The following is a 23,583-nucleotide window of genomic DNA, read 5'->3' on the forward strand; positions in this document are numbered from 1 at the left end:
CTTCACGCACATGTACTACCTTGCTCACGTGTTATGAGCACCTGTAGTTTTGGCCACTTCCGATCGTACGAAACCGATCGACAATGACGGTTACCCGACACATTGACCGTCATCAATGGCCATGTCGCAGTTGTATAAAACGGAGCCTCGCTCGAATTCTGTGGTCGCCACAATAAATCCATCGTAGTTGTCGTCGCATCATTGCCCACCTACATTCCTAACTGCACATTATCATCATTTTTCTCTCTGAAAGTTGCAGGCTAGCAAGGTTCGTGCTGATATCTTCTAAATCTTGCAAATGAATCTCACCTCCAAGTCACTAGCACTGCCCATCAGCCATGAACCAAGTTCGTCGTGCCACCCTAGAACTGTTAGATCTGCCCGTCGAAATCCTCACATACATACTCAGCCATCTGGATGGCTACGAACTAGCGCGAGCACGTCAAGTAAGGACAAAGTTTTCTGTTTCCAAATTATTAACTCGGTCTCTCTCCAGGTATGCCACAATATTCGACACATGATCGACTCTTCCTCGGAGTTATTATATTCGATTGACCTCAAATATTTCAACTCAATTTCATTCCCTTCACCTGGCCCAGATCGCACCGTCTCATCGCTTCGCAAATCACTTCGACAAAGCGAATTTGCATGGCAGAAAGCCGAATACTTCAAAAGTAATCCCATCTCTATACCGTATATCCGCCGTGACGCATTCATGTGGTCTTGCGGTATTCTGGCATTCAAAGTGCAGAATGAAAATCGACTAAAGCTTTTCCAGCCGCAAGTGACAGACTCTGATCATTCTAATAGCACGAGCTTGCGTGAATGGGGCTGCCAACTCGATCGCGAAATCCAACTCTGTGGTTTTTCACCCGCACAAAACCTTTTGATTTTCCTTGTCAGAGCATCCCCAGGGTCAGTAGTTCCTTCAAGTTGCATCTTAATGACTCAGTCAGATTATATTAACGTAAATAAAGGGAAAGTCACGCCTATGATCTTATTTTCAGATCGCTCTCAGAGCCTGATAAAGTCCATCCTGAAGCTGGATTCGCTGTGGTAAAAACCCTCGACAAAGACGACTTCGAATTACTCGACCCTCCCGATGTGTCATCCTCCATTTTCGGGCATTATTGTGGCATTTTGTTCAGCGATGCTTTCAAGGTAGATGTAGTTTTGCAAATTTGGAACTGGAAGTCACAGGACACTTCTCTGGTCAGTGAATCTCCTGACTCAGTGTTGTGACTCGTGACTTACCTGGACTTGTAGTGCCTCAAGCCGGCTCATGAAGTTATGGATTTCAGTTTCCTAACCAACGAGATAATTCTCGTCGTCAACAGCAAGGAACTACTGTTATATTCCCTCGTTGATTTCCCCGATGCTCTCCATCTTACTGCCAAATTCTCGCTCCCTGCCTTGCGGACACCCTTTGAATATGAAATAGTCCGTATCAAGGACTCCGTCTCGTCCCATTCCCGCATGCATAATCATATCATCACTATCAACATGAAGATTTTTGGGGAGGACCTCACTAACGAACCTTGTGTCACACTATATGTCGAGCGCAACGCCCTGTTGAAACTCCAGTCCACCTATACGCGCCGATATGGAAAAGCAAGCGACAGTTCCCCTAGTTTGCCTTGGTCTGAATGGGGGCTAAAATATACTCGATCCTTCAGGGGAGACTCGTACGATTCTTGCAAACATGTCATCTTTGGTTTACGGGCTGTATCTTTGTTCGGCTCTCAGATACAGCATCCTGTGCCGCGACCACTGTGTATCCGCGATTTCAACCCTCATCGAGTAGCGGACTTCAAGGCTGGGAATGGCATCAGATGGAATCAACGACTTATCGAGGGCAAATCATTGAGCTCAAGTGCGGATCTGTTCCTCGAGTCATTTGGATATGGTCTTCCGTATATCGAGACTATCACTGAAGAGAAGTTCCTTGGACTCAAATTAATAGTAGAAGGAAACAAGGTGATGTTGCTATCCTTCGATTTCGTGGGCAGACTTAGGAGCTCGACGCAAGCGGGTAGACCACATTTTGTTGCGAATGAAGTTGTGGACCAGAGCATCGAGATACTTAATTTCGAATAGTTATTTATCTCAAGCTTCATGTTATCTGAGCCTTTCAATTCATTCTGCGTCTTATTTGCGTGTTGCGTACTTGAGTGTTAACGTGCTTTTTATTACTAGGTCGAGCGCGATTGACTTTCGTTTGATTAGTATTCAACGTCTCGACACCTATGCCATGTGTTACTAGTTGCTATTCTGCATCATTGTCAGTACCTTCCTGTTTGATAGATTTGTCGAACATCTTGGGCAGGGTATCCACCTGTTCACCAATCTGCATGGAATGAACTGCACAGTAAAATTTACTCAATTATTAACGACAAAGCATAATCGACAGTTATCACATAGAAACAAATCACGTGAGTTGTTGCGAGTCTGAGCGGCATGGTTCCGATACTGGTCACTGATTCATTCCGAACAGGTTCTTCACTCTCTCTCTAGCAATGATCAGTCTCATCCACTGACACGACCTCAGGATAACTCTTCATCTTGCGCCTGAGCTCTGCTTCGGGAATCCTCAACTCGAATTTGATAGAGCACGGCCGTTATGTTTTCTCCGAATTCATGAACCCACGTGTCATCCAACGGCTGTGTAGGATCGAGGGTGAGCCGGAAGGCCCAAAGAATCAGGACCGTGCCTATGGATACTGATCTGTGCCAATTGAAGTGAGACTGCAAGAATTGTCATGTATGTAGAAATATAGCTTAACCTGTTTGCGACATGTTGACCAGGGCAAATACTGCAAGAAATATTATTGCCATTCAAAGAACTAATAACCCTCATCTCTCAGGCGACCTTGGTCGTCAATTCAGCGTTAAGGCTTGAATGCATCAGGCTCGGGAAAGACTTCTGGATCTCGACAGATGGCCCTAAAACAGTAACCAGTCAGGTATTCATGCTTGAATTCAAAAGTTCAATGCTTACCAAGTGTTGCCGAATACTGTAGTGCCGGCTGGAATGTAGTAATTTTCCTGATGCCAGATCATCAGTCGCACAAGTAAATTGTTCTAAGATCACATCTTTGGTTGTTCGGTGAGACACTCCTGCAGTATAGTCGTCGGAAACAGCGGGTATAAGCCACAAAGACGATACCCACCATTGGGAGCAACAGGTCTCCATCTCGAAGCCTCAGAGATGAAGGCATGCAGACGAGTAAGGGATTGTTGGTCGGCCAAAGTCGGCGCTTGAGTGCAAAGATCATCGAATTCTACAAATCTGAATGACCTCATCAGCGCCATACCATGAGCGTTAATCAACGACTCAACGTACTTCAAGGTTCTGAAATCCATGCCATTACTGCCACGTCTCGACGGTCCGTACGGTAGCATTGGAGTACTTCAAGATGGCTTAAGGAAGGTAAGTCCGAGAAATTACTCAAGACAGACCGCAGCACCGAAGTCATTCGACAAACATAATACAATTCAATCTTGTCCCAAGGGTAATTGAACGAAATTCTGCCGGAACCCAGCTGAAACAGCTTGAACATAAGCGGTGAAACGACAAGCCGCGGTTGACCAGATTGTGCTACGCATGTCACATGTCACAAATCCCACTTCAACTTGACTACTCATTTCAAATTTTTAATGCGTTTTGCTTATGACAATTGGCCTGCCTTGGCAAGCTAATAACTATACACACAGCATGCAGGCATAGCATGAAGAGCTGTAAAGAGATGTAATGTGATGCATGATGTCTAATAAGAAGATCCTGACCCGTACGCCATAGATAAGTATGCACTCCCCGAGGCTAACCTTCAGCTGCACACTCTCCTCTGAATCCCCTTCCCCCCCCCTTGTTGTTATTCCTGACATGTCATAGTACTTGGTCCGATGTGACACGTCACGTCACCCCTCTGCCTCGGATTCCAACATGTCGTGACTGTATTATGAACGCAAAAGCGACCTGCTGTGAGCTCCCTTATTTATGCCTGGGACTCGAACCTCCCTCACCTGAGTATGTGAGTAGATCATCTTCTATCGGTCTAGGGACTCATACTATGACCCAATCGTCTCAATTGCAACGATGTTTCCAATTTGCAATCATATTAATATAAGCCTGAGTGGTCGTGCTGGGACGTGGCACAGGGTGTTTTCCTTTCCACTCAAACCGCTTCATCCCGACTGGCGTTTTCGTTCAGATGACGGACCTCAAACTACTACTGAACCAAATCAACCCGTTCTCGTCTCGCCGTGAGACGAGCGACGATTATAATGAAGAGGAATTTAAGCTTCCGAACATGACGTCTCTAGTCATTATGCTTGTAATGAATTTCCTTCTTCAAGTAAGACAGCGATGTCAACCATTATGCAGCTGTCACTCACTGCTTCGGCCCCCATAGATCTCATTTTTCATCGTCATTTCATCGTCAAGCAAATATACAGAATACTTGGGAGGAAATGCTACTTTCTCTGGAATTGTCATCGGGATTCCGACAGCTTTTGCCGGACTTTCTTTGATTCCCTTGACAAAGTATGATAAAGGTATGTTTAGATGTCTTCCTCTCTTTGGACAGTATTTCAATATTTGCTCTTTCATCCTGTTCTGAGGGATGTACAAAATGCCCCTTCATGTCAGTTGTTGCTTCTCTATTCTAGGCCACGTCGCCTACGCTCTGGCTTTCCGGGCCGACTTTTTATATTTGATTCTGATCGGCCGTTGCCTTACCGGAGTTGCATTCTCCATGTTCATGTACTGCAAACGGTACTGCACAGACCCTCGAATTGTTGGCATCAGACGGAGAACGACGCTTGGTAGCTGGATGGTCATCTGTCAAGCCTATGGGCATGAGCTTCGGTCCATTTCTTGGTGGCGTGTTGTACAAAGTCGGGTTCTCAAACTCAATTTTCAACGGTTATACAAGCCCGGGATGGATCATGACCGGGATCTACGCTGGCTTCTGGGTTTTGATGACAATATATTTTGAGGACATCCCTCAACCACCAACCACCAAGGAATTGCAGTCAGCAAGTCCCATCGTTTCTTTACAAGTGAAAGGTGAAGACACAGAAGCTTCTCCAGATTATCCATCAGCATCTACCGCACGTCCTGCCTCACCCATTGACGAATCATTCAGAGCACAACTCTCGCTGATCACATGGTTCCAGTGGGGTGTCATTGCATGCATGTGCTGGTTCTCGATGCTCTGTTTTTTTATCCTGGGCTCTTGGGAAGCCAACCTGCCTGTGTTTAGCGCCGCTGCCGAAAACTTTCACTGGTCACCATTTGCTGCAGGAAATTTCATCGCTCTCGGCGCAATATCATGTTTCCCTTTCCTTCTCCTCAATCTCCTAGCTGCACGTCACATACAAGATCGCACACTCCTTGCATTCGGTACGATTATCGGCCTTGCCGGACTTATCATTTTTCTTTCCATCCTTCGCACCGGCAAAGTCAATTATAGCTCGTTATTTGCATGTTGGTGGACCGTGGCTCTCGGTTTTAATATTGCGACCACTGTGACCCTTAGTCTACTCAGCAAGCAGCTCCCACCCGAGTGGAACGGGCCCACTTCAATATTAATTCAATGCAGCAATTATACTGGTCGTGTCACCGGCGCAATCTGGGGTGGTTCGGGTGTTTCAGTGGGGATGTCAAACTTTGTGGGATTGGAGATTGCTATGGTCGGTATTGGAGCTGTTTTGTTTACCGCATTGTGGAGGGATCTAAAGACGAAGACGGGATAACATACTCGGAGAAGAACCTCTGATAATATTTTGACATACATCTATATAGAGGCTCGACATCGTGATTACAGCACAACACTGCCGTCGTCATAACGTGCCAAGTATGAGTACTAGTAGCCCGCCTTCTTCGTGGCATAATTTATGGGGTCCAAATGACAGATATGAGGTGTCGGGGGTCCTGCCTGCTACGACATTCAATGAGAGCTTCGAGTTGTGTCACTTGTAAGACGAGTTCCGCCCTACCATGAAAGTCTTGATTGCACTCTCCGTTCATCTTCTTTCTGTGTTACTCGTATCAGCACACGGCGGCCATGAAGACTCAGAAGAGAGCGCAAAACTTGCTAATGCGGACTACGCCATTCGACATGTATGAGAGACCCACACATTGATCCTAGCCGGTGCTGATTCTTCATTGTTCGTAGATGGCTACAGAACACCATATGTGCGCAACTGAAATATATTACAACTTTTTGTTCTTATATGCTGATACAGCGACTCCTTCGACATGGAGAGTTTCTTCCAGCTTCATGATTTGAACAGGTAATGAAACATAACCCGGGCAGAGGATTATTGACCCGTACTCTTTGCTTCAGAGATGGTGTATGGGACCGGGAAGAAATTGAGGCTATATACGGCGTCCACCATGTGTATTCACAGAAAAAGTCGAAGGTTTGGTGACTGAACATCTTGTGCTTGTTGCGTGCTAACATCATGATAGGACGAGATTGAACATCAGAAGAAGGCTGATCAGGTCGCGGATACTGTCCTCAAGCTCTTGGATAAAGACGGAGACAGCAAGGTCACACCAGAGGAGTTTACCGCTGTTGGGCTAAGTGGCCTGCCGAGTTTTGACGACATAGGCGCAGAGGGACACCATTACGACGTAGAAAGCGGTGAGTTGAAACTAACCACACGTTATATTTATTACTGAGATTGCAATAAGAGTTTTTCTTACATCATGAAGGTTTGTTTGACGTACAACCCATGCTTCCATGATTTGTAACTCAAAGGATATTCCAGAACAATATCACTCAACGCCTGAGACACAAACCGACGCATCATACACTCACCCCGAAGACCTTGAACACTTCTCACAGCATGCAGCTATTGAACGTGAAGAAGCAGAGCGAGAGGCAATATTTCAAGGGATCACAGTTGAGGAAGCCATTCGCGCACATGAAGAGCCCCCTGCACGACCTGCACCCCCCGCTGAAAGCGCGCCAAAGCCCAAAATTACCCGTGGAGTCCCACCAGAGAAACAGGATCCGGTAGTCAAGTACAAAGATATTGGCAAGGAGAGTGACAGCCAGTCAGAATGGGGTACCGGAGAACAAGGCTACAAGCAGCCTAACACACCGGCAGAGAAAACGAGGTTAGTTTCACGTTTAATCCCGATGCATTTGTTTTAACCAGTTATCTTGTGTTGCAGGAAGAACCTCCCATACAAGGTACGTGTGGTCTGAACCTCCTCGCCAGCTGCATGGAGAGCCGCTAACTCATAGGAACGTATACAGTACAAATTCCGACGGAATTGGGGAGATTTCTGACGAGATTTCTGCTGATTACTATCCGCTGCTTTCCCCTAGGAATTCACTCACATCTATATATACCCATGTGCTTTGCGTATAGAACAGCGAACAGATCCCATGTACATCCTAGAGAGACAGACAAAAACAGTTCATCCCCTCAACGGCCGTCAAACATATCGTCCAAAACTCCCTGCTCAACCGCCTCCCAATCGATGTTCCCACTACTTGCATACACGCTCTCGTAAGATGAGATGCTCACATGGGAGAAGAATGGAAAAAGGTCCCTAATCGAGTCAATCTGACGGATTGATTTTAGTATGGGCCTCCGTAAAGCACGATCGGAATGGGCAACAGGGAAAGCAATGGAAGCTGATGTTGGCATTGATAGTCCAATACCTTGTGGTTCCTAGTGCGATTCAGATGATGAATATTCAGATAGTCAGAAAGAAGATAACATACTCGAGGCTCTGGAATAGGTAAACTGCCAACTACTTCAGCGAGCTGGTCAAACATCGATTCTGGGGTCCAATCGTCAGGGCGAAATACGGCATCCACGGTATCGGTGATGAATATCCACTGATGTCTGTAATTCGTCAATAGCCATGCTAACACGGAGAACAAGGAGACAGTACATCTGGAACTCTTCTGTCTGAAGGGTAAGCAGCAAATCAAGGCATTTGCTGGCCGAAAGTATGAGTTGTAGATCTTCTGAGCCATCTGAAGGTATCGAATCAATTATTTGCCCAAATATTCGGTACTGGAATTTGTGTTAGGTTTCGAATAAGATATGTAATACGTTCAGCTTACTAGTTCAGTGAGAATCACGGGCCAAAAGCTCGTCATACTATGTGCAGCCAGGCGGCACAACAACACTCGTATGCAAAGGTAGACTTCACATTGAACTACGGGAGATGGAACATTGCGCAGGATATCCACCAATTTCTCCTGTATAGCCGGAAGCTGGGTTAAGAAATGATTTTTCTCTCCTGTGAAGAGGACGAATGCAAGCCGTCTCAAGTTCAACGATCGCAGAAGCATCTCATGCTCTCGGTTCGTGAAGATATTGGCCGAGGGCGACGTAGCAATACGGCCTAAAGCGCATGATCAGTAGTGCTAGATGAATTGCATGGTGTGAATTTACCAAGAAGGTCAGGGAAAGAAGTTCTGTCACCATCAAATACTGCTTTGATGATGGGTTTCCACTTCATAGCAACGCTGGAATTTGAGCTGAAGATGCGATGATCATAAAGGACATCGGTTACTGCCACTCGCCAAACCTTCATCGCAGGTGGAATTTTGATCATCTCCCGAAATATATCAACCACAACCACATCAGCATCCAGAGGCCTGTCATTGGCTTGAGAGGGTTTGACATCTATCGTCAAGAGTAAAGCTTACCTGGCCTTCGTTTTGATGCCTGGGCTCACTATGTAATACACGATGTTGCTACAAGCACTCGCTACCTTGTCGTTATCCATCAAAAACCGGCGCAGCTCTGGAACAACTGTTGATGCTATAAATGCGGTGATCTGATAGACAGTCTCAACCAACAAGATCTCGCAGTTAACAAGTAATTTACCTGGGAGGGTAACTCTGTTCCCCAAGTCGGCTTGGCATTATCCGAAAGCGTAGTAGTGCTGGAATCTTTCTCGTCCTGCTTCAAATCCGAGACTGACGATTCATCAGATGGCAGAAAAGTAGTCACAGAATGGATAACTAACCACCACCACGAAGAGCAGGGGAAGATCGACCATTCGTGACTGTCGACTCCCTCGTGGTACGTCTCATCCAATTTGGTTGATCCGTCGATTTACCCACAAAAGTAACGCATGCATCAAGGAGTTTTCCGAATGTTTCCTACAAATGGAAGTGAGCAGACTTCAATTTGTACCATAATTTGAAAGTACCGGACCTGGAGATCTTTCCTGATGCGCTTGTCGTCTATGGCAGTGGTCTGAGTAACTTTGTCGCCCAAAACGCATAAGCACCTAATAAACAGTGAGCAGCGAATGATAATTTTGAGAAATACACACTTCAATGCCAAGAAAACCTGGATCTTGAAATCCCGACTTGACGCCAGGTCCTTCGCGAGCTGCATAAATCGACTCCATACTTGAAGAGCCAGAGGCCCTTCAAGCCGTTGGAAATATTGCTCCAGGAAGTTGAATAGGACGATGTCGGATCTGTCAAGTAATACGTTTGGTAGTCCACTCATCCACTGATTTGATAGATAACTCACAGATTCGCGTTTGCGGGTTTCCTATTGCGCTCCGAAGTGTTCGAAATACGAACTGATATACTGTCGCAGATCATATGCACTGCGCTTTGCGCACTAGCAATCAAGACATCGACCAAGCCGAAGATACCTGTCGCAGGCTGGTCAGAGCCTTTGGAGCGGAGCGATGCATCATGATCCCAGCACTCAATGACGGACTCCAACACTTCCGTAGGGTGAGCGCGGAATAGGTGCTCCAGAACTCTTCGACAACGAGCATGTGTCCGACTATATATCATAGACAGAGAATCCGCCTCTGGCCGCAGGCCAGTAGTGTCATGCCACACCATGTTGACCCATACTTGCGAGTAACACACGGATGCCATCATGGAGAGATTTATACCCAGGTGAGTGTGACTGTACGACTGTCAGCTGTGATGGACTAGACACGAAACATCATCAAATTACTTGCCGTTAGCTGATCTTCGACAGCAGCAGATGCATTATCTGTGGTGAAGACGTTCGAGACATATCCCAAGATACCTCCTGACTCAGTTCCAGGTTTTTCCTGAACTGGAGCGTCATCCTCTTGTGAACTAGCATCTGATTTTTGAGTCAAGCCAAGCACAAGTAACCGCTCGAGCGTGTTGAGAAGCATGGTGAACTCAGCATCAGTCGCAACCCGAGGATAGCTCCCATTAGTCATTGGCTGGTTCGCCTTTAGTATATCTGAGAGGAGCAAGCGTAGTTGTCGGCAAAGACAATCAGCGATAGGAGAAATAACGCTCTGAAGGGCAGGTTGGAACTGGGGAACTGCCATCAGCACAAAATCTAACCAGTGCTTGCATCACGGGACGATTCCGCGGGATCGCAATACCATCTATGATGGTTTGTGTCAGCAGGGAGTTGACGGTGTAACCCCCTTTCCCGGATTCCTGCGACCCTTCTGTACTTCGATCCTCGGGAGGCGGGTTCCCGTTGTAGGCATAAGATGTCGAGGCGGATACAATGGAGTGGAGGAACCGCAGTAACTTGTTTTGCAAGTCCAACCGATGTAAATGGACACAGAGGAAGAGTTTGCCGATGACCATTGGTTCGAGAATTTCGATGGCGAGCATTTCAATCTCTCCGCGAGCGACAATGGTTTGGAGAAGGTCTATGGCGGAGGATTGTATGACCGTGTTCAGTGGCTGCATAACCGAAGCATCTTGATCTTTGGGTTCGGACTGAAGGAACCTGTACGAGAATGAAGCGCAATGACGAGTTAGGGGATGTGACTCACCTTGACAACACCTCGATGAGCGCATCTAGGTAGCTTGCATTGGCGTCTACCCCGGCTAGTGGCATATTGTTAAAACTACAACGGAAAAATGGTGATAGTCATTACCTGAGCTAAGTCTCTGGAATAGCACGTGGTCATATGAACGCCTAAGGAAGGTGCCGCGCGCAGACCTTGAAAAACCTTGACCACCGAACTGGACGATCGAGAGTAAAATCTCGAGAAGGTGGGCGACATAACGCTGGTCAAATGACTTCTCGTAAACGAAGCCCCTGATTTCTTTGCCGCTCACTCTGCTAACTCTGGATATTCGACGGATAGAAGGGTCCAGAAGATCGCGGAGAACCGGTTCCAAGACCCTTTTAGAATCATATAAGCCTTCCACCAGGCCACTAGATCAGAAAGTAGCGCTACCTGATATATGACCTCAAATTGCATCGCATCCATGTTTCTCCAACGCGTCGCAGGCTTGGATCATCATGCTTCAAGGTCTCCAAAACTATCATCAACGGCACCTTCAGGCGCACTCCAGGAAGCGAGTCATCCTCTGAGAAAGTTCAGTCAGCATGATAATGGGATGGCACTTGTTTACTTACCTGATAGTCGCCAAAGTACTCCAAAGGCCTCGTGCGCCTCATAGACGTTTCTCGACTCAGGAGAACACATGCTCTGGGCTATTATCGACTCAACTTCATGGGGCCGTGACATTGATTCTATGGACCATATGAGACTGACAGCTCGCACATGACATGTAGCCAGGTCTGCGTGGAGGTATCTGAAAAGCTACGAATCCAACCTCTATTAGATCAACTTCAAATGTGGTAAGACTTACAAACCTTCTTCACCATACGACTAACCACAGGTCTTTTATCCATCGACAGCTTTGGGCTGAGCTTCTGCGCACCATGCAAAGACAATATCAAAGATACCACTTGGTCCACCAGGGTGAAACTGACGGCCTAGAGACAAATAAATTTCCCTGCCAACGACCAGAGAGCGTCGCATGACATACCTCGAGGTCAAGACAATCGAGCATAGAGTACAACCATTTTGAAGGTTCCCATGACAGACTGAGTGTCACATCACAACTTCTGTCCACCGTACGGACAACGCCCGACAAAACTCGCAACACCTGTGACAATGCCGCTCGGAGTTCTATCGAGCCCCCTTGCTGAGCCGAGATTGATCGTGACAGCGCTTGACTTATACAGAACATATGTTCTAAGACAGCCACCAAAGGGTTAAGCACTTCACTGCTCGGATTTGATTCGGTGAACTTAAGTCCGTAAAATGCATAGGCAAATGGGAGTGAGCCAAGAGACGAAGCTGATGTCTGAAGTGCTGCATTCAGCCCGGGACGCTGACAGAGAGACTCTAGAGGTATGTGTTGGAAGATTTCCTCTTGCAGAGCCAGACATTCCCGGACAGAAGCTTCGGCAGCCTTGGACGGGTCGTTGTTGATCGCACGCTGTGTCATGGGTCAGCTGCTATGTCATGTCCCAGTGACAGTAGTCGCACCTGCAGCTCCTCCGTTATGGCGGCAAAAATAACTGGTAGGTGAATGCTGCGAACTTCATCATCTTGCATAGGGAGTGAACGCAGTAGAAATAAGGTCAAGTCAATTGCCTAAAGAAAGTGTGAGCTTGCGCTACCCGAGGCCGAGTTGCAGCGAAACTCACCCCAGTTTTGCTGTCTTCGGACAAATCTTTCATTATTGCTGCCAGTAACTGCTTCCAAAGAATACTGGGCTCGACAGCTTCATATAGCGTACTGGCAGTCATAGAAATCTGGGGAAAAGACAAATAAGATGCTCGCACCTCAAACGCTAAGAAATAGGACGTACATCCTCATTGTGCTCCTCCGCGTCCCGCTGCATCAGAAATCGGATTGCTTTAAGAGCGTCCAATACAAGAACATCGGTTAAGGCCGATCCTATCTCCCACTTGTCCAACAGCGAAATAAAGATCTTGAACGGCCTTGATTCGGAGTATTCCCCTGAAGGCGCAAACATTTCATCCTAATGACGATTGTTAAGGTCTCGTCTCGATACACCCTGAATTATCACTTACCTTGAGCGTGGTGTTCAATAACTGAAGTGCATGCTGTCGCAAGAAGACGGTCTGGTTCTCGCTCTTCTCATCCGGACCCAGCAACCAGGTATAAAGTCGTCGATTAAGTGACAGATCTCGACGCAGGACTACGCCAGTCGCAGCTCTCATAAGTATGACGGTATCTTCCGAATGCGCTCGTTTGATAGCAGCACTATCGACCCGCATCGACTGCAAAAGAATGTCAAGCGCGCCCCTTCGAACCAATAAATTGTCGTCCTCGAGCGCCGCTGCGAATGCACGGATCATAAGCCCTATATCTCTACCTACTATCTGAGTTATGTCTAGAGAATATTGAGCAGTTGAAGATCATACTTGGAATTAGCTTTACCTTCGTCTGCGTGTAATCGAGGTAGTCTGCGAGAGAGAAAGTTCAGGGCGGTTCCACGTGCAGACGACATGGTTATCATGATGAGCCATATGTTCTGGACGAAGAATACGGGGGAGACTGTTGCTGACAGTCGGTCGAGTAGGGTGAGCACCTATACCAGATGCATCAACCACACTCAGATTTGTGAAAAGTAACAGTAACATACCTTTTCAAAGAATTCGCCGGTCTCCTCTTCAAGACCCGGGAGCAGTGCAAGGATGAACGACTTCATCACAGGTCGCAGACCAGCTTGTAAAGGCAGATAATGCGTGTCATATATGGTCAGCAGTATTGGCTGTCTCGATCAGTACTAGATGAAGTAGAACACGTATGAAGCCATACCTTGACTGATGTAGCAGCATACTCAAAGAATGGGAATAAGCCAGACGACCATAATGGCAGGTCTCGTTTGAGACCTTCCGTCTAGCATCGCGCACACATTAGAAGCTACCACGCAATAGCCGCGTTACACTCACTCCAAGCACAGAAAGTATGTGCGTATAAACATCCAGAGCACGTTGATGTACGCCAGTTGGTAAAGCAGGATTCAAGCACTGTGCCAACCGTTTAGCAACAATGAGCTTGTACGGGATCTCCTTGAATTGCATGTATGATTGAAACGTCTGTGGGTGTGAAATCGCGTTAAATTCATGCTTCCAGCTCAGTAAAGAAGAGAGTACCTTCAATAACTGCTTCAAAAACGCGATGCAGTCTGCCCACTCGTGTACATTGTCGAATGCATTGAGACATTTCTCCACTTGTTGCGTGTACTTCTTATATTTTGGATCAGAAGCGTATGTTTGATGCACTGTAGCAACCCAAGTCAGCGATTCAAAGACAGGCCATCGGAATCTGCATGAATGCGTACATTTCTCCCTGGCACTCGATCTCGTAGGGTCTAGCACCGCAGCCGCACTCGTGCCTGGGGTTCCACCAGTGCTGGTCTGCGCGATAGCAAGGCTTTTGTTGGACATGATCGGTTGAGACGCGGCTGGTATATGGTTTTGTGTTCCGACCGTGCAAATGGCCTAATGCGAAGCACCACAGGCCGCGAACTCGAGTAGAGAGCGCACTCAGCGAGACTGAACGTTGCAGGCTACGTATTAGCAGTTGTACCAAATTAAGGTCGACATCGTGGTCACGGTTCTGTCACACGAAGTAGCCTGTCACATAGTATCAGAGACTGCACAGAACCAATCATATTAATAGAGGGAGAGGCATGGACAACAATATGGTACGTATATGACATTAATGCAAAAGGTACGAGACACGTTCAAAACATAATCAAAACATAATTACATGAAACAAACCACCTATGACTCTGTGTGCTCTGGCGTGTTCTGTGCGGGAGCATCATTACCTTCTTCAGACGCCGGCCCAGCAACAATATTACGCATCTTGGAAGGCGCTTTCACAGGGTGATGATCGGCAATAATAGACCCTGCTCGTGAAGGCGCAGCCGATATGCCCGACATGGCACGCGCCGCCTTAGATTTGCTAGACCCTTTTCCAAGTAACGGTGCAGATATCGAGCCGCCGCCTTTTGGCGTCGTAATTTTGTCTACATCGCCATTCTTATGCGAAGCTGCGGCTGCAGCTGTTGCATTGGCATATTCAGACTCTTTATCGCCAACCCATGATCTAGCGAACCATCGTCCACCTGCGATGCCCCGTATTTCACGGTTTGCTGTTCTCCAACGGCGAATTTTGTTTCCGCTTCGGTCAAGGGGTAACATGGGAGCGAAGCCTGCTCCGATCTTTGGGGGCGGCTGCACAGGGAATGGTTTGGACGGTAAAGGGTAAATAGGGAGAGGTGCAACTTCTGTTGTACCCTCGACTGGAGGGGGAGGAGCATTTTCTATGTCCTCATGTTCTGAGCCCCCCTCACGAGTGAGTGGAAGTGGCGATGAGGGTGCGGTTCCAGCGTATGCTGATGCAGAACAAGTAAATATGGACTACAGGGGAAGCAAGATAGTACTTACATTCACTCAGCGCTCCTTCATCCACCACCAAGGTCTTTGCTGCCCTGAGGAGTATTGGCTTATTGATATATTTCGAATTCTAGTTTACGTACTTGGGAGGAGCTTTGGCTCTGGAGCGTTGAGCAGCAGCAGGCCTACGGGGTGCTGCTCTTTTCTTCGGAGGCGGTTTATCGGCAACTGCGGGTGTACTGACATCCTGAGCATCGGTTTGCTCGCCTGTTTCTGTTAATAGAATTCGGTTGAGTAGGAAGAGGGGCTTACCATGGGGCTTTTTGTCGAGATCCTTGTCCTGCTTTTCACTCTTCCGTGGTTTTGGCTTCCTCGCTGGCGCCTTCCGCTTGGTACCACCAGTTGAAGTAGTAATGGCAGGGGTAGAGGTAGATTGTTGTAATTCATCTTCGTCGTCAATAAGTTGGTCCTCTTCGTCCTCTTCCTCAACGTCATCGTCACTATGTGTCCGTGCCTGCGGGGCAGGTGGTGGTGGTGGGGACGGGGGTGGTAGTGGAACAGCCTTCTTGTTGATAGTTGATACACTAGGTGAGGACGACTTGCCCTTGCCCTTCTTCTCGGTTACTAGTAACTTTACTCGGAATTTGGAGGTTCGAGAGGGCGGAGGAGGAGTGGTCTCTTCCCTGAGAGTTGAAATTTGAGGAGCATCCATGTCTACATCTTCATCCATGTTTTATCGCCAAAAATTGAGTTGGTGATCGTAAGCGCTGGCGTGATGAGTAACCGATGGTGGAAGAGAGAGTCAAGTAGTGTGCAATATATATGAGACTTTGCTTTGGCCGTGGGTGATGAGACCACTTCCACGAATCCACATCCACATTCACGTTGTGAACAATATTAGCTCAATGGTATCTAATTCAGACAATCTGAATTCGATTGATATCCTTGCCATTTAGTCAACTCATCATTAACATCCAGCATCCGTGTTCCATAGAACTGATGAGCAGTGGGCTTAGCAATATCCCAGCCGACTACCTTTCCATCCTCATCCCTATCCAGACTCGCGCCCCATATGCTTACGCGGTTGGTATTATAGTTGTGGGATGCAACCCCGACGCCACAGGTCTTGCACCTATACCGTCGCTTATATGGCTTGAGGATATTGTCATAGAAGTCTAATCGAAATTCGTGGGGTTCTGGATGCGTCCATGTGAATGCAGAAGCATCGAAATGCATGGTATGAACGAATGGACACGCTGTAGTTCGAGAATTATTACTCTTTCATCAAAACCAATGGGGTTCCACTTTACAAGTTAATCTCTGGCAGCTCGTACAGTGACAATACGCGCTCAAAATTGGACGAGCAGAGACAGCGTATGATATGGCCTGGCAGAAACAACTGCCTTGCAATAGCGGGACATGATCAATCATAACTTAAGGATACCGACTCGAAGCACGACCGTCAGGCTTGTAGTACGGAAAAATTACGTCAGCGGGAAACGCCGACTTGCTCCGCTGAAACTCGCAAAGCAGCTTTTCAATAAGCACACTCCAAGTCAGTTCTCCCCGCTTTCAATCTGCTTGGCCTGCTAACATTTACTTCTTAGCATTAACTTTCATTTTGAAAGTTAAAAAAGGTCGAACGATGTCTGCCACACTCAACGTACGCACGCCGTTCTTCGCGTTTACAGCCTATTAAACTAAAGCGGCTATGAACTAGGTTGCTCGCTACAGTGCTCTCCTTTCAGGCGTCTTCTATGGCATCTACCACCGTCGGTCACTGCAAAAAGCCCACGACCAAGAGAAGGAACACCACGCGATACATCAACGTGAACAGTTGATAGCACAAGCAAGGGATGCATGGAAACACAAGCAGGAGAGTCCAAAAGAGTCGGATGGTAGTGAGTTGCACCCGGAATACTTTCCTTCCATACTCTTTTTTTCGCATCTTACGCGCGTTTCCTATATGTGTACTAATTTTGAACTCCAGTCATCACAAACCCAGAAGATCCACGATTCGACCTCGAGAAGCTCGTTGCCAAATGGGAGAAAGATCTATAATGGTCGTTTAGTCCTGCTTTCCTCCGTCAACTATACCTATAGATCACTGCCATCCTCAATTTCACTTTTGTGGCAGACGTAAATGAGCCATATCATCCGAAAATTCTGAACTGCTCCAATGATTTTGTTCCTGCTGCTTTAAACGCGTTTATCGTCTTAGTTTTATGAATGAATTTGAATGTCTGCATGATATGTGAAGGTAGCGCCGGCTAGCGCTCAAAATGAGATACTGTTTGGGAGGTGTATGTACATAATCGGTAGGCGCGGGACGCGACGCGCCTTGTTATCTTCCTTTGTTCCGCCGTGTTCTCGAGTGAACCAGACCCTGGTGCACACCATATCGCTCATCTATCCCATACAACCTATTATCTGAGATGAAACCCACCGTTCAGGACGAGGATATGGAAGATGACCTCGCTGCTGAGGAGGAGAACAAGCTCATAAACGAGGTCAGTCTGCAATCTGCCCCAAATTTTCCTCCAATTTAGCAGGACAATCATTTTTTAGGAGTATAAAACATGGTAGATAATCCCTTCTATCTTGATGTAAAGGTTTCTAAATTATAGCACCTCTGCAGGAAAAAGAACGCACCGTATCTGTATGACCTAGTCATCACACACGCACTCGACTGGCCAAGTTTAACGTGCCAATGGTTCCCCGACAAAGACACGTAAGCATGCCATCGCCCTCCTCCAACCTTCATCTAATCTAGTAAAAAGACCAGCAAACAAGCCCTACACAACCCACCGCCTCCTCCTCGGAACCCACACCTCCGGCCAAGCCCAAGACTACCTCCAAATCGCAGTCGTCCAAATTCCCAAACGGGACGAAAAGCTTGACCGTGATAACTACGACGAACAACGCGGTGAACTCGGCGGACATACCATCCCTCCTCAGCCCCGCATCCACATCACCCAGAAATTCAATCACGATGGCGAGGTTAACCGTGCGCGATATATGCCGCAGAACCCGGATTTGCTCGCGACAAAAGCTATCTCAGGACAGGTGCTCATTTTTGATCGGACGAAACATTCGAGCGAGCCTCCGAGAGGGGGTGTTTGTAAACCTGATATCAGATTGGTCGGGCAGACGAAAGAAGGGTGGGTGGTTTGATTGCTTGAGATGTATCTAAGGCTTATTACAGGCAGGTTTGGTTTGGCCTGGAACCCGGTGAAGGGTGGACATATTCTTGGCGCTTCAGAGGATATGACAGTGTGCCACTGGTGAGAGGAACGTCTTTGGGCACAGGTCTGGTTGCTGATATTTTCTAGGGATATAAACTCTTATACAAAGGGTACTAGCACCATCGAGCCAACAAATGTTTTCAAGGGGCACAACTCTGTTGTCGGGGTTCGTGACATCCTTCATTTTTGCAAGCAAGCTATTAACTAGTTCGTTGAAAAGGACGTAGATTGGCATGCGACCGAAGAAAACGTATTAGCTAGTGTGGGAGATGACAAGATGCTTCTACTGTAAGTGCAATTCTTTTACATCTCCATCCAACCAATCTCATTGCTTCCTCAGCTGGGACACCCGAGCTGCCACCGAAGCTACGACGAAAATTCAAGCACACGACAGAGAAATCTTATCATGCGCATTCAGCCCATCATGCTCATATCTCATCATCACCGGCAGTGCAGACAAGGTACGTATACACTCAATCACTCGTATGGGTGGAGTTTATTCTGGTGTCATTTAGACCGTTGTGCTGCACGATATCAGATCGCCTACTAAAAAGTTGCACACTTTCGAGTCACACACAGACGAAGTACTCCATCTCGCATGGTCTCCCTACTCTCCTACAGTATTTGCATCTGCTTCAGGAGATCGGCGGGTCAATATCTGGGATCTTTCTCAGATTGGCGTGGAGCAGTCACCAGATGACCAAGAAGATGGACCTCCGGAGCTCATGTTCATTCACGGAGGTATGTCACAATTGCATGTAACCCTGCTCAGATCATGATACTCGGTTGGTCCAGGCCATACCGCACGTCCCACGGACTTTTGCTGGGCACCAGGAAAATCTGAGAACTGGACTGTATCTACCACTTCAGAAGATAACGTGGTAATGGTCTGGCAACCCACCATGCGCATCTGGGCTGGCGACGAAGTCAAGATCGATGAGAAAGAACTCGAAGGCGACGCTATGGAAGGCGTCGAAATCACTCCTGAAGCTGGTCCTTCCAAAGTGACAGCAGCCAGTGGCGCCAACAGTGCGCGCAGCCAAAGTATGAGCATCAGCGCGAGTGTTAGCAACTCTGGTGTGGATGTGGAAGTAGGTGACAGTTGAGTATTCGGTGTGAATGGAGACGGAAGAATGATGATGGAATTCAAAGCTGATCATGATGAATACAATATTTGTAATGTGTGCCCTTCCAAAAATTCTAGCTGCGGACTGCATGAAGTAGTGTGTTATGTATATATTCCTCGTGAGAGTGTCCACGCATTACAGGAATACCAATCTGGCGAGCTCAAATAACACTGCAACATTGTCAGATTCAGAATGAGCGCGCTGAGACAGGTTGTACTCACCACCGCCCATAACAACAAACAGGATGACGCCCAGAGCCCAAAGGTTGATAGGACTTCTTTTCGCCAACATCTCCTGGTGTGAAGGCTTCACTGCTTTCTTGCCCGACCGAACTGCGTTAGCAAATTGAGCATTCTTCCTTCGCAGGTCAAACTCAGTAGGCTAGATGAGCACGTTGAGTCAGGATCAACATGAGGAAATGGTTTCAATGCAAGTACCATTGGTTTAAAGTTTAAAAAAGACGAAAGAGTGGTGTGGCGCTCGGAGAGGAGAATAAGTATGAACAGCTGTATGTGTGACGTTGATAAGAACCAATAAAGTCTAAAGTACGTGTCAGTCCGAAAAGGGAAATGGTCGTTTGACAAAAGCTTGGGATCCAAACAACCATATTCTTCAAGTTGACCTGGACCACATTACACATAGCTACCCATTTTCTTTTAAGACCTAGACAATACAGTTAGCTAATACATTCTTTGATCAGGCCTGACATGCTGGTGATGCCTCTTTATGGTCCACTGTTATTACTATGTTGGCCATAGGTGGAGTTTTCTTCCACCAAAGATGACCTAGGTGTCATATCCCGTATTCCGGACCTACATCCGATAATATTCCCATGCCTCATCCGGACCTTCGGATGTGCTATCCATGTCTCCAGTACCCATCTGGATCCCTGCACCTCTGCACATCCACATCCGCATGTCCACGTCCAGATCCCTTATCCTTCACAGCTAGCCTGCATCATTCATCCTTGTCCCATCGCCCTAATGCCACATCCTATATATCCACGCATCTCATCCGGACCATATCCGATCCGGTCCAATCCGATGTATAGATCCACTTCCGATCCGATATAGATAAGCTTCCTAATTCATTTCCTGTTCTTATAACATTATACACAGCCTATTTGGTATTTCCTCTATTCCGCTGTTTCGGTTATATCTATTACCGGTATGCTTACTGATCCATTAACCTATGTTCATTTCCGACTTGCATTTGTTAACCTTTGCATATGCTTCATACATAGCCTCAGACTCTGCTTATTGATCCTTCCATTATTTCTCTTAGTATATAAACTCGTGTATATGTCTTGTAGTACCTCAGTCTGAATATCATATTAGTCCTCGCACTAGTCTTCACTCTAAGTCCTCATATCAGTTCTAGTCTTCCAACTTAGTTGTTATCCATCTCAGGCCTAGGGAGTTTCTCCCTAGGCCGGAGCTCTGCTTATCCGATACTCCGCTCATCCGCTCATCTGATCCTCCGTAGTTTCCGGAAGTTCATCTGGATCTTTCCCGCGGTCCTCCGGACCTATTCTGCTTCGGACTTTGTTCTTGCAGCCTTTCCTCTGTTTACTTCTACTCAGGACAAGTCCCGAGTAGCCATTATACATATCCGTATCAGGACGAAACCTCATCGTAATTTCCGGAAGTTCCTCCGGAATTTTCCCGCACTCATCCGGAAGTTACTTGCACCCGTCCAGAAAGTCCTTCCGAAGTTTCCCGTGCCTTCGGATGTCCTTCGGATGTCCTTCGGATGTCCTTCGGATGTCTTCAGACTTTCCTCGGACACCAATCTGAAATTAAGGGCACATACTCGGGTAAGGGGCGCAGTGCACGAGCTGAAGCCAAGCCCCTCAGAATCAGTCCTACCCTTTGTGCATGGTCTTAACACCAGGGGAAAGTGATCAAATTCACCCCTCAATTCATGACGGGCATCAGTCAGTACTAGGTTTTTCTTGTATTATTCCATCTTCCTGTCACTAACAATTTCATTACTTTAGCTCCCCTATGGTCTTCCCTTGCAATATCTCATTGCGCTCTTGTGCCCATTCGGAGCTTGTGAAAGCTTTCCGGGCAGAAGTATGAAATGTTATCAGGTGAATGGGCTGTATATGTATATCTTCCTTTCTTGTATTTTTCATGCAGGTTGCACATTTATCCTATGTTAGGACACCCCAAGGATTATCCATAAAGTTACCTTGTCTACAAGCAAGTAGTGCAAGATGTGCATATTCATTACTCATTGACCATGGGCCTCAGGGATGCAAAGTCATCCTACAACTTTGAAAGGGAGGACAGCATTATGTTGACTGTCTGACACTCCAATATCTTGTACAAGCTGCAGCCCTCTAGGCTCACAACATTTTTTTTCCTCTCACAGCTGATAATAGGTGGGGATACATTATTCACATCCCAGATATTGATAACTTCCTAAAATGTCTGATTGAGCCATAGTCAGCTGAGTTGGGTCTCTTCTCTAAGACCATTGTACAATTATATACATGGTTCTGGATAGTTTCTGGAATCACAAAAATGAGTGTATAACATATTTACCATACAAAGTTCTTTGGACCATACTTAAACCCCTCATGAATATTTTCAATTCTTACATCCATAATGTAACAGGGTGTCTGTCTGACATTCAACAGGCTGATTTTCTTCTCCATGCTTTGCAGTATTTGTCATCCAAAGGGTACATGGCTACCAGGATCCAGGGAAGCAGCTGGAGTCTCTGTAGCTGATTTAATCCTTGGTCGTTTTGATGGATGCTCAGTCATATCTGTATCTGAGTTTGAGTCTCTTATATATTCATTGATTGGTAATACATTCCTAGAAAGTAATATAATTGATCATTTTGATGGGTCTTTGTCCACATCCAAGTCTAAGTCCAAGCCTCTTATATCCCCATCAATCAGTGGTGATACATTTCTACTAGTAGGGAGTAATATGACTAGGGGCATGGATGCTAGAGGCATCTAATGTACTCAAACTGATGCCAGAGTCTTCATTGAAGATAGTCCATTGCAAGTAAATCCTTCTTGAAGTAAGAGGGTACTTTGGAGGTTTGAAGGATCATCTTTAAAACCAAGCAACTTGTGCCACAAGTCACAAAAAGTGATAGTTCAGTGAATGACTGAATTAGTCAACTGAGGATGGTCTTGGTGTCCTCATGCATACATCTGGTTACCTTTATCTGCAGTGTAACCAAGCTGTGAGTGTAGAATGTCATCTGTCATGTGCTCTAGAAAGTTCGAAAGATAATAGTGTTCCACTATTCCTGAGAGAATGTGTCTTAGGCAGCTCATGCTAAGACTAATGCTGCCAGGAAGATATTGGGCTGAGAGCTACTGAAGGATGCTTAAAAGCCTTGGGGATGTCCATTACTGACCTTTACTTGAGAACAGGTAGTATGAATAATGTGGGTCCTTCACACTGTATAATACAACATCAACTGCCCAGGCTCCAATTACAGCCACCGATGTCTAAAATCTCCAAAGGACATACTCCAATGGGTAAGGTAAAAAATGGAGTATCAGTTTGTCATTTTCAATATTTTGTAAAGACTTATTATAATCTCCAACACAAGCTAGGCATTCAAACAAATATGTTTCTTCCTCAGAAACTAGTGTCCACGATCTTGGCTTGGATTTCTTCAGTGCCCCACTTTGGCATCCTGGAGAGCTGGTGAAAGAAAAAGTAAAAGTGTTCTTTGAAGATTTCAGTATCCTTCATATATTCCTCCTAGGCCTCTATCCATGGTAGGAGTTTTCCATTCAAGGCTTGGATGAAGTATTTTTGATGGAGCCTAACATTGTCCACAATAATCTTCATTGGAGCCCAATATGCATGTATTTCAGAAACCAAGATTCCTTGGCCCACTGACTGTATATGAGGCCAGTCTACTAGATCACCAAATTTTTTGAGTGGTTGAAGTGTAGTGTCATTAGCACCAAATAAAAGCCTGTGGTGGAGTACATTAACCATATGGCCATAGACTGCATGATACATTTGAATTATTGATAT

At 46.5% G+C, this 23,583-nt stretch overlaps 10 protein-coding genes across 10 annotated transcripts; 5 read left to right on the forward strand and 5 right to left on the reverse strand.

Annotated features, from left to right (window-relative positions):
• The first annotated feature begins 7 nt into the window (after nucleotides 1–7).
• On the forward strand, nucleotides 8–2,151 carry F5891DRAFT_1011669 (uncharacterized protein). Its single transcript, XM_041360681.1, has 6 exons — nucleotides 8–267; nucleotides 295–297; nucleotides 327–446; nucleotides 497–915; nucleotides 978–1,212; nucleotides 1,267–2,151. Exons 3-6 carry the CDS (start codon nucleotides 339–341, stop codon nucleotides 2,095–2,097), a joined length of 1,593 nt encoding a protein of 530 aa, XP_041230120.1. The 5' UTR covers nucleotides 8–267; nucleotides 295–297; nucleotides 327–338; the 3' UTR covers nucleotides 2,098–2,151.
• A 295-nt stretch (nucleotides 2,152–2,446) lies between these two features.
• On the reverse strand, nucleotides 2,447–3,592 carry F5891DRAFT_1170676 (uncharacterized protein). Its single transcript, XM_041365519.1, has 6 exons — nucleotides 3,468–3,592; nucleotides 3,344–3,420; nucleotides 3,171–3,289; nucleotides 2,999–3,117; nucleotides 2,784–2,943; nucleotides 2,447–2,725 (listed from the first exon to the last, which is right to left on the reverse strand). Exons 2-5 carry the CDS (start codon nucleotides 3,400–3,402, stop codon nucleotides 2,905–2,907), a joined length of 336 nt encoding a protein of 111 aa, XP_041230121.1. The 5' UTR covers nucleotides 3,403–3,420; nucleotides 3,468–3,592; the 3' UTR covers nucleotides 2,447–2,725; nucleotides 2,784–2,904.
• A 619-nt stretch (nucleotides 3,593–4,211) lies between these two features.
• On the forward strand, nucleotides 4,212–5,757 carry F5891DRAFT_1183970 (MFS general substrate transporter; the record flags this gene model as incomplete). The annotated part of the gene is made up of 3 exons (XM_041366377.1): nucleotides 4,212–4,355; nucleotides 4,413–4,554; nucleotides 4,808–5,757. The coding sequence occupies 3 exons, from the start codon at nucleotides 4,212–4,214 to the stop codon at nucleotides 5,755–5,757; spliced, it is 1,236 nt and encodes a 411-aa protein (XP_041230122.1).
• Nucleotides 5,758–6,001: 244 nt separating this feature from the next.
• Nucleotides 6,002–7,692, forward strand: F5891DRAFT_1257274 (uncharacterized protein; the record flags this gene model as incomplete). Its single annotated transcript, XM_041370048.1, has 9 exons — nucleotides 6,002–6,124; nucleotides 6,180–6,199; nucleotides 6,250–6,297; nucleotides 6,351–6,426; nucleotides 6,476–6,650; nucleotides 6,701–6,721; nucleotides 6,778–7,129; nucleotides 7,187–7,205; nucleotides 7,260–7,692. 9 exons carry the CDS (start codon nucleotides 6,002–6,004, stop codon nucleotides 7,302–7,304), a joined length of 879 nt encoding a protein of 292 aa, XP_041230123.1. The 3' UTR covers nucleotides 7,305–7,692.
• F5891DRAFT_1257281 (Dopey, N-terminal-domain-containing protein) lies at nucleotides 7,268–14,232 on the reverse strand (the record flags this gene model as incomplete). The annotated part of the gene is made up of 29 exons (XM_041370049.1): nucleotides 7,268–7,692; nucleotides 7,746–7,869; nucleotides 7,919–8,043; nucleotides 8,094–8,377; nucleotides 8,428–8,633; nucleotides 8,685–8,815; nucleotides 8,866–8,957; nucleotides 9,008–9,143; nucleotides 9,178–9,274; nucleotides 9,320–9,469; nucleotides 9,526–9,862; nucleotides 9,970–10,306; nucleotides 10,338–10,737; nucleotides 10,784–10,838; nucleotides 10,889–11,139; nucleotides 11,195–11,327; nucleotides 11,377–11,563; nucleotides 11,617–11,739; nucleotides 11,793–12,248; nucleotides 12,299–12,406; nucleotides 12,460–12,567; nucleotides 12,624–12,797; nucleotides 12,850–13,172; nucleotides 13,220–13,370; nucleotides 13,425–13,553; nucleotides 13,601–13,681; nucleotides 13,735–13,881; nucleotides 13,939–14,066; nucleotides 14,127–14,232. The coding sequence occupies 29 exons, from the start codon at nucleotides 14,230–14,232 to the stop codon at nucleotides 7,444–7,446; spliced, it is 5,328 nt and encodes a 1,775-aa protein (XP_041230124.1). The 3' UTR covers nucleotides 7,268–7,443.
• Nucleotides 14,233–14,562: 330 nt separating this feature from the next.
• On the reverse strand, nucleotides 14,563–16,053 carry F5891DRAFT_748148 (uncharacterized protein). The gene is made up of 4 exons (XM_041373084.1): nucleotides 15,502–16,053; nucleotides 15,333–15,456; nucleotides 15,241–15,284; nucleotides 14,563–15,188 (listed from the first exon to the last, which is right to left on the reverse strand). Exons 1-4 carry the CDS (start codon nucleotides 15,917–15,919, stop codon nucleotides 14,572–14,574), a joined length of 1,203 nt encoding a protein of 400 aa, XP_041230125.1. The 5' UTR covers nucleotides 15,920–16,053; the 3' UTR covers nucleotides 14,563–14,571.
• On the reverse strand, nucleotides 16,011–16,703 carry F5891DRAFT_748116 (Mss4-like protein). The gene is made up of 2 exons (XM_041373083.1): nucleotides 16,500–16,703; nucleotides 16,011–16,445 (listed from the first exon to the last, which is right to left on the reverse strand). Exons 1-2 carry the CDS (start codon nucleotides 16,618–16,620, stop codon nucleotides 16,102–16,104), a joined length of 465 nt encoding a protein of 154 aa, XP_041230126.1. The 5' UTR covers nucleotides 16,621–16,703; the 3' UTR covers nucleotides 16,011–16,101.
• A 51-nt stretch (nucleotides 16,704–16,754) lies between these two features.
• Nucleotides 16,755–17,484, forward strand: F5891DRAFT_1011694 (ATP synthase E chain-domain-containing protein). Its single transcript, XM_041360682.1, has 3 exons — nucleotides 16,755–16,852; nucleotides 16,910–17,090; nucleotides 17,180–17,484. The coding sequence occupies exons 1-3, from the start codon at nucleotides 16,835–16,837 to the stop codon at nucleotides 17,248–17,250; spliced, it is 270 nt and encodes an 89-aa protein (XP_041230127.1). The 5' UTR covers nucleotides 16,755–16,834; the 3' UTR covers nucleotides 17,251–17,484.
• A 35-nt stretch (nucleotides 17,485–17,519) lies between these two features.
• Nucleotides 17,520–20,021, forward strand: F5891DRAFT_1011695 (WD40-repeat-containing domain protein). The gene is made up of 11 exons (XM_041360683.1): nucleotides 17,520–17,699; nucleotides 17,758–17,771; nucleotides 17,828–17,920; nucleotides 17,970–18,350; nucleotides 18,399–18,473; nucleotides 18,522–18,600; nucleotides 18,655–18,722; nucleotides 18,775–18,895; nucleotides 18,950–19,175; nucleotides 19,230–19,731; nucleotides 19,783–20,021. The coding sequence occupies exons 1-10, from the start codon at nucleotides 17,625–17,627 to the stop codon at nucleotides 19,538–19,540; spliced, it is 1,443 nt and encodes a 480-aa protein (XP_041230128.1). The 5' UTR covers nucleotides 17,520–17,624; the 3' UTR covers nucleotides 19,541–19,731; nucleotides 19,783–20,021.
• F5891DRAFT_944731 (uncharacterized protein) lies at nucleotides 19,697–19,942 on the reverse strand (the record flags this gene model as incomplete). Its single annotated transcript, XM_041374578.1, has 2 exons — nucleotides 19,697–19,731; nucleotides 19,783–19,942. Coding segments are annotated over 2 exons (195 nt in total), but the record flags the coding sequence as incomplete, so codon positions are not given.
• Nucleotides 20,022–23,583: the final 3,562 nt, after the last annotated feature.

The sequence above is a fragment of the Suillus fuscotomentosus genome (assembly GCF_016647785.1).
Source record: "Suillus fuscotomentosus strain FC203 chromosome Unknown F5891scaffold_9, whole genome shotgun sequence".
Lineage (NCBI taxonomy): Eukaryota > Fungi > Basidiomycota > Agaricomycetes > Boletales > Suillaceae > Suillus > Suillus fuscotomentosus.

Bases quoted from the DNA above. Each gene is read 5' to 3' on its own strand.
- F5891DRAFT_1011669 (XM_041360681.1), top strand. From the start codon at position 339: ATGAACCAAGTTCGTCGTGCCACCCTAGAACTGTTAGATCTGCCCGTC. The intron at 447-496 runs GTAAGGACAAAG...GTCTCTCTCCAG, and splicing joins AACTAGCGCGAGCACGTCAA to GTATGCCACAATATTCGACA. The intron at 916-977 runs GTCAGTAGTTCC...ACGTAAATAAAG, and splicing joins CTTGTCAGAGCATCCCCAGG to GGAAAGTCACGCCTATGATC.
- F5891DRAFT_1170676 (XM_041365519.1), bottom strand. From the start codon at position 3,402: ATGCTACCGTACGGACCGTCGAGACGTGGCAGTAATGGCATGGATTTC. The intron at 3,290-3,343 runs GTACGTTGAGTC...GAGGTCATTCAG, and splicing joins ATGGATTTCAGAACCTTGAA to ATTTGTAGAATTCGATGATC. The intron at 2,944-2,998 runs GTAAGCATTGAA...TTACTGTTTTAG, and splicing joins ACAGTATTCGGCAACACTTG to GGCCATCTGTCGAGATCCAG.
- F5891DRAFT_748148 (XM_041373084.1), bottom strand. From the start codon at position 15,919: ATGGATGAAGATGTAGACATGGATGCTCCTCAAATTTCAACTCTCAGG. The intron at 15,285-15,332 runs GTACGTAAACTA...AATACTCCTCAG, and splicing joins AGAGCCAAAGCTCCTCCCAA to GGCAGCAAAGACCTTGGTGG. The intron at 15,189-15,240 runs GTAAGTACTATC...GTTCTGCATCAG, and splicing joins TGAAGGAGCGCTGAGTGAAT to CATACGCTGGAACCGCACCC.
- F5891DRAFT_748116 (XM_041373083.1), bottom strand. From the start codon at position 16,620: ATGATTGATCATGTCCCGCTATTGCAAGGCAGTTGTTTCTGCCAGGCC. The intron at 16,446-16,499 runs GTAAAGTGGAAC...CTCGAACTACAG, and splicing joins GAGCTGCCAGAGATTAACTT to CGTGTCCATTCGTTCATACC.
- F5891DRAFT_1011694 (XM_041360682.1), top strand. The intron at 17,091-17,179 runs GTGAGTTGCACC...TTTGAACTCCAG, and splicing joins TCCAAAAGAGTCGGATGGTA to TCATCACAAACCCAGAAGAT.
- F5891DRAFT_1011695 (XM_041360683.1), top strand. From the start codon at position 17,625: ATGAAACCCACCGTTCAGGACGAGGATATGGAAGATGACCTCGCTGCT. The intron at 18,601-18,654 runs GTTCGTGACATC...TTCGTTGAAAAG, and splicing joins GGCACAACTCTGTTGTCGGG to GACGTAGATTGGCATGCGAC. The intron at 18,723-18,774 runs GTAAGTGCAATT...TTGCTTCCTCAG, and splicing joins GATGACAAGATGCTTCTACT to CTGGGACACCCGAGCTGCCA.